The sequence below is a fragment of the Triticum dicoccoides genome, chromosome 3A, assembly GCF_002162155.2.
Source record: "Triticum dicoccoides isolate Atlit2015 ecotype Zavitan chromosome 3A, WEW_v2.0, whole genome shotgun sequence".
Taxonomy (NCBI): domain Eukaryota; kingdom Viridiplantae; phylum Streptophyta; class Magnoliopsida; order Poales; family Poaceae; genus Triticum; species Triticum dicoccoides.
The window spans coordinates 77,988,711-77,995,972 of NC_041384.1; the positions used below are offsets into that span (position 1 = coordinate 77,988,711).

The following is a 7,262-nucleotide window of genomic DNA, read 5'->3' on the forward strand; positions in this document are numbered from 1 at the left end:
CTAGAGCTCTCGATTCGACCTAGATAGGCGCTTGTTCTCTTGTCAAATTCGCCTGCTGGTGTGCGCGGGAAGGCGGGGGCACGAGCAGTTGGGTCGGAGGAGGGACGATTTGAGCCGAGCACGCGGGAGCGAGAGCGCCGCGAGCGAATTCCGTGTCGTAGATTCATTTCCGATGTTCGCGAAAATTTGGGTTGGCGTCGTTATGTATCGGTTGCTAGCTGTTGTGGCGGTGTACTCACATGGTGGTGTGGCTTTCGCAGAGAATTTCGAGGATGTCGACTCCTTCAAGGAAGAGGCTGATGAGGGACTTCAAGCGGCTGATGCAGGACCCTCCTGCGGGCATAAGCGGGGCGCCGCAGGACAACAACATAATGCTTTGGAATGCTGTGATTTTTGGGTATGAATGATGCTAGGGTTACATGGTCGCGCCGGCCCTTTCTTTTCCACTTCAATGTTTTTGGGTCATGGTGTGCTCATGCATTTGCTCGTGTTGATTTGCAGCCCTGACGATAGCCCGTGGGATGGAGGTTAGTTGATCTAAGTGTAGTTGCTAGCTCTTTGAATGATGTCCTAGAATTTCCTTGCTGGACCCCCTTGGTTTTGGTTGTTCTTGAACTGTTGAAATCTATCGTTTCTACCTGCAGTTGAGGTCTCATGTGTGTAAGCATTTAATATCATTTACATATGCTGCTGCCATTGGTGACGGAAGATTAATACCAAACATACTAATGTTAATCAAGTGCTATGGAATACCATAATCTACTAGTATAGGTGTCTGGCAGAACAAAATATGGCCATGTAAACTTGTCACCTCAGTCAAATACATAGTACCTCACAAGCAAACACAGTGGTAAATCACAAATTGGAATTAACATGGACAGGAGAAATATCCCTCATTCCATATTCAAGTATGTAAAGTACCTGTTGATACCAATGATATAAACCGAGATAAATAAATAAAAATATCACCACCATTTCGAAATTGGTGCAATTATTAATGTTGGTGTCACTGTCGAGAGCAAAGGTTTAAATCAGAATTTTGCGCCAAGGGAATGATCGTCTCTGGGTGGGGGATGGTGGTGGCGCGTGTGATTAAGGTGTGTGGTGGCGTTGGCCCCAAACATAGCTGCATGATCGTATCTGGTTCTGGTGAATTTAATGTGGGCTGGCCAACGGACGATGCAGACGAATGAGGTTGTATATGGCACAATTTGGCTTTGCCTGGACATGCTAGGTGCCATGGCCACCAAAGATTAGCAATGTGTTTGCGATTCCAATCTGCATATCTCCTGTCGTAATATTGGGAGTTCGACATATGGAATGATGTGGCGAATCAGGGGTGTGGTACAACATCGAAATGGGGATGCGCCGTTATGTGCCAACCAACCTCATGATGGATTCCCTGATGTTGTATTTTGTCGTTGCCACTGCTGTCCATGCACTCCTTTCCTGAGGCCGTTGGAATAGTGTCTGTCTACTGTATTAGAAAAATAATAAATATACAACATTATTCATGTAAGGCAGTGTGGAATATAAAATGACACAAATGACCATAACCTGTTTTCTTCAGAATAAATGCCATGTACTTAACTACTTAGACATGTAGTTATCAGAGTGCTGAGCAGAGAAAAAAGAGGTACTTTGATAGGTTTTCTCATAAGTTATTAAGCTTATAATATAAGTAGGCTTTGTTACGAAGTTGAAGTTGAGTTCCAAATTTAGCATGTTGTGTTGGTGAAAGGTACTCCCTCCGTCCCAAAATGTAAGACCATTTTTGACACTAAAAATGGTCTTACATTTTGGGACGGAGGGAGTACCTATATAGAATAGAAGAGTTATGGCTAGCTAAGGCAAATAGCTGAGCTATTTGAAGCTATAGCGGTTATCACTACTATAGTGGAACATTGGCATATCGCTTAACGACTAGGGTCCAAAACAATCTGTAGTCCAGATAGCTATTTAGAACCTTCCTCAACAGAACGACAATACAAAATTTGAGAACAGAGTCTAGGTCAACTCAGTGCAGTAACTAACATCACATGCACTATTTGTATGGCAAATAGGTTGCTTATATAGCATGGTTTATAAAGCGGTAAAGCGACCTAAAGCGAGCACCACCCGCTCTAACGCTTAAGCGACGCCTAAGCGCCTAAAGCGGGCAAATATCTAAGGCGCTGCCAGGGCGCCTTGTCGCTTAAGCGACACTTAAGCGTCTGAAGCGGGACGCTTTATAAATATGGTATCCCTGTTATTTTAGTTCTGATTCCATATTTTGATTTCTTCCTTCCATTTTGTGCTGAGCTGTATCCCATTTTCAGGCACGTTTAAGCTGACTCTCCAGTTTAATGAAGAATATCCTAATAAGCCACCAACAGTTCGGTTTATTTCTCGGATGTTTCACCCTAACAGTAAGTTGTTTCACACTTTCACCTCATCTTTAAATACTTGTGTGCACAGGAAATAGTTAGATACTCCCTCTGTAAAGAAATATAAGAGCGTTTAGATCACTACTAGATCACTACTTTAGTGATCTAAATGCTCTTATATTTCTTTACGGAGGGAATACATAGATAAAATTAAGCCGTCATGCATTTCTAATCGAAAGATTGATCTGTCACGTATTTCTAACTGAAAGATTGATCTGTCACATACTACCAAGTGTATCTAATTTTTAAATCTGTGCATATTTTTATATATGGAGCCTACTTACTTTGTTTGCCCTTAGTTCTCTTGTTCCTTCTGTTTCAGAGACTTCCAACAATTAACTACCGTCCTTTGTATTTTGTTACCTGCTTTATAGATGTACACTTGTCGGTTGTGCTGTGAAGGCTTGATATTGATTTTATGCCGTGAATACATATTTGCTGATTACCTTGAGCAAGCATGCTGCAGCCTTTACAGCATACTTTGAGTGCATGCATCGCTTATGCTGATGAAACTTTTGCTTTCTTTTTACTCTGCTGATAGAAAGCCAAAAACAACTATACAAGTCTTGTACTCTCCACTTCTATTTGTCATCGTGACCTTTTTCTTGTGGCCTGCAGTTTATGCTGATGGAAGCATATGCTTAGATATTCTACAGAATCAGTGGAGCCCAATATATGATGTAGCTGCTATACTTACATCTATCCAGGTACAAGAAATAAGCAGCTCAGATTATTTATAGTTTTATGCACCAACGTTTTGCAATGCCAGCTCATTACTTAATTACTAGAGCATATATTTTAAAATTCAACTTTGGAATCTATTCAAGTCTTGACTCGTGCATGACATATTTGGGTAGCTCTGCAGTGCTACGTATATTTTCAACACACTTGCTCCAATTGTTTGAGCATGTGGGGGATCAATTAAATTAGTGCATCTTCATTTTTTGGCAACTTTAATTAGCCAATCCACGCCCTGCTGCCTGTATCTTGTAGTAAATGCCTGGGATTCTGCCACCCACAGGCTAATTGCACCTCGGACGTTAGATGCAAAGCTTGTTACAATTATGGACACATGACCCTATCCTTTCTAATAATTGTACCTCGGATTACCTTGAGCAAGCATGCTGCCGCCGCTCACCCATTAGCTTGCCCTGCTGCTCACCCATTAGCTTGCCCTGCCGCTCACACTCTTGCTGCAGACAGAGAAGAAAGGAGCGGGCAGGGTGAGAGGTGAGAGGAAATCCCTGGGAGAGAAAGAGGAGATAAGGCACTGACCTAGCGCCGTCGCTTGCTAAGTGATACACTCTACTGTAGCTCTGTGCGCGGCCACCAAAGCCGCAGCAGGGATTAGCGAGAGGGACGGGATCGGTGTGGCTGGGTTATTACATGAGATAAAGGCGGTGATAGGAGAAAAACATTTCAAGAGGATGAGGGAATTGCAACTTCACGAGCTGGTTTCTCTCATCTGGCATTTTTTCACGGCTATCGTCAACCAACATATGGAGAGTATTCCCCAAATGGGGTTGCCCTTATCCCTCTGCTATCTTTCCTTCTAAACTAGTGGTATCGCACCAAAAAGTGGCTATACCTGTCCCTTGCATGGATAGCCACCAAACCAAAAAACACCACCTAAAATCTTGCCTAATCGCCTTGAAGGTTATTCTCGACCTTGGCCACAGGAATCAATACAGATTCATCAAAGGCCATACAATTCAGGACTATAATGCTTGGAGTTCCAAATTTCTTCAGCAGCGCCATCAGTCTAAAAGGGAGATTGAGGTGCTCAAACTAGACTTGAAAAAGCCTTGACACGTTGGTGCACTGCATAATTATTACTACTAGCTAATTGCCCATGCATTGCAACGGAGCATACATATTATAGTGATCCTCCTGTCCAAAGCTCGGTGATAATTTCCATAATTAGTGTGATACCCCGTCCAAAGAATGATATCTCCACTAGTAACGTAATCCTTCCGTCCAAAGAATGCTACTCTTCATAATTAACGCGATCCTCCCGTCAAACGCTCGATGATACTTTCCATAATTAATGTGATCCTCATGTCCAAAGAATGTTACTCTCTATAATTAATGTGACATAACCAAACGAAACCACGACGTACCATCATGACGGCAGACTCCCCTTTAATAGTAGAGATACTTGAGGCCTATGGATTTGATAGCCACTGGATTAGATGGATCAAGTCCCTCAGTTTACTTCTGCTATCTTGCTCATTCAACATATTAATGGCCTACAGGTTGATTTCTCTCTATAGCCTATGCAAGTTTTAAAGTGTGAGTGATATTACACAGAAACCGTGTTGTGTTTCCAGTCACTCTGCATGTCTCTGTTGGAGGCAATGGTGTTGGTTGTGCTTGGGCTGAACTAACCTGAGCTTTTGTGCCATTTGCAGTCGCTGCTGTGTGATCCTAACCCGAATTCGCCTGCTAACTCAGAAGCTGCCCGCATGTTCAGTGAGAACAAGCGAGAGTACAACCGCAAAGTGCGGGAGATTGTTGAGCAGAGCTGGACGGCAGACTAATAAGTTGAGCTCACCATGTGTTATCATGCGGTTTCTGTACCAAAATGTTTGTAACTAAAATGACTGAACTCTGTCGTTACCACCTGAAACAGCAACTTGCTTTGTTGCATCATTTGGCTGGACGGTTGGAGATTGCTCTGTCATGGCCTGTGCCTACACTGTCTGTATCTGGAACGCAAACATTTTGTAACGTCTTGTGTGAGTTTGTAATGTTGTATCATATCACATTGATTCTGAACTCCGGCGCAAATCTTCACCCACTATAGTTGAATGGTGTAGAAGTTCTAAAAGAATCATGAAAACAACGAAGTGGCTAAATATCATGAGCAATATATTATATATGAACATCAAAATTTCTGTTAGTGTAGTTATTCCGTAATAAGTTGAACACTAATTTCCATGTGGCTATAGTTGGTTGAGTTGAAACAAGGATGAACAAGAAATTTGTTTAGTCGTCTGAGCTTCTTTGGAATACACATTCATCTTTTTATATAATATCCTGAAGTTATTTTCTAATATATACAATTCTTGTACAATGCCCGTAACAAAGAGTCACATATGCATTGACCAACACCACTGGCAATGAGTTTGGAAGAGTTGCTGCGTGAAAGTCGGCAGAAGTACTTGAAAATAATCATGTTAGATGATCATGCCTGGTGATGTCAACCCTCCTCATTGCTCCGTCAGTTCTCTTTGGTATGTCCTTTTTGACAGCTCCTTATTGCACTAACATTTCACCCCTATCTAACTTGCGACCTGAAAATATGTGTCATGCATGAAATTATAAGAATAGAAGTGGCTATAGTGCTAATAGCAGGTAACTTGTCGGAAAACACCCTTTGGAACATGGTGGTAATTACACCTGATAACCGATTTTATTTCTAAAAAATTCAGAAAAAGTCAAAACTTCCAAAACTTTTTCCCAATAAACTTGAGCTGTCGTTTCTGTCGTACAAAAATATTCTATAATGAAATATTATCCGACAAAAATGACAAATTGTCAGGGAATATAGCATGAACAGTACCTCATATATAGTGACAAATTTGTTTTTTTTTACGTCCACAAGAACATGAAAATCATTTCTTGGCGAATTTTGTATACGAATGCAACAATAAATCTACTTTGCTTGCAAAAGGTTTCAGATTTTTTTTGCCTTTCTTGCAAATTACTATTTTAAAAAAATCGGGTGTAATTACATCCGAGAACCATAAGTTCCCGTCCGTAACTTGTCCTCCTTATCCTTAACACATAGACGCAAAAAAGAATTGCAATAAAATAATGGTACTATATCACTCGACACTGTAAATGTTAATTGACAGACAACAAAGACTCGTGAGTTGGGGAGTAAACACGGTACGCCATTATCAGTACATATGGTGTCACGAGGAATTACAAGAGGGAGTGAAAGATGTGTTTAAGTGTCCTGACAATTCATGTGTAATAACAACTCTATGGTTTTTGTGTGATGTGGCATGCCAAGACGACGGAAATTTTGTAGTACGTACAATGATAAGTTTCAAAATTGAATGATACAAAATACAAATACACAACGGCCCACACTCTCTCATGCCAAAAGTAGCTTCTGAGGCAACTAATTCTATTTTGCCTATCTCCAATATGTTCCAACGCTGCAACAAATATTAAAGGAATGTAATGAAATTTTACACATGAAAATAATAAAGATGAATATTATTAGTCACCTGAAATCCTCCTCTGGCTCCTAATATCTAGTGACATACTATTTAACCTAAACACTTGTTTCAACAATCTATTCGATGGCTTAGAATTAGAATATTGTAATGAAGCTTCAGTAGATTGACATCACGTTACAGCTATATATGTCAAGCAACTGGTAGGTACTTTGATTCTCTGACTTGACTACAATCTAACGGAAGCATGCAAGCCATGGGCAATGGTTTTCCACATTGATTGTGGCATAGAGATGAGGATGAGGAAGGAAGCTTGGACGGTGATCACTTTGGTGGCATGGACTATTTGGAAGCACAGAAACGACGTCGTCTTCAACGGCGCATTGCCTTTTGTCGACGTGGTGCTCGAGCGGATCAACGCGGAAGGAGAGAACTGGAGGGCTGCGTCGCTATTACGGCAGCCGGGATCGCTCCCGGTTAGGGTAGATAGGTTGGATAGTAGCGAGTAATTAGCATGAGGTGTGTGTTGGCCCATGCGGCCGTGGACTCTATGTAACCGATTGTATCGCCATCTTGGCGCCTTCTATCTATGATCTCGATACGTCAACTTTGATGTATCATTAAAAAAACATCGATCGTGGCATCA

General features: G+C 41.4%; 1 protein-coding gene across 1 annotated transcript in view; it reads left to right on the top strand.

Annotated features, from left to right (window-relative positions):
- The window catches only part of LOC119267257 (ubiquitin-conjugating enzyme E2 2-like), a 5,860-nt gene extending 629 nt beyond the window's left edge, over positions 1 to 5,231 (top strand). The window contains exons 2-6 of the mRNA XM_037548617.1: positions 258 to 397; positions 502 to 527; positions 2,319 to 2,408; positions 3,045 to 3,133; positions 4,838 to 5,231. Coding sequence (XP_037404514.1) covers positions 273 to 397; positions 502 to 527; positions 2,319 to 2,408; positions 3,045 to 3,133; positions 4,838 to 4,966 — 459 coding nt within the window. The 5' untranslated portion in view covers positions 258 to 272 and the 3' untranslated portion in view covers positions 4,967 to 5,231. The remainder of the gene's footprint in view (positions 1 to 257; positions 398 to 501; positions 528 to 2,318; positions 2,409 to 3,044; positions 3,134 to 4,837) is intronic.
- Positions 5,232 to 7,262: the final 2,031 nt, after the last annotated feature.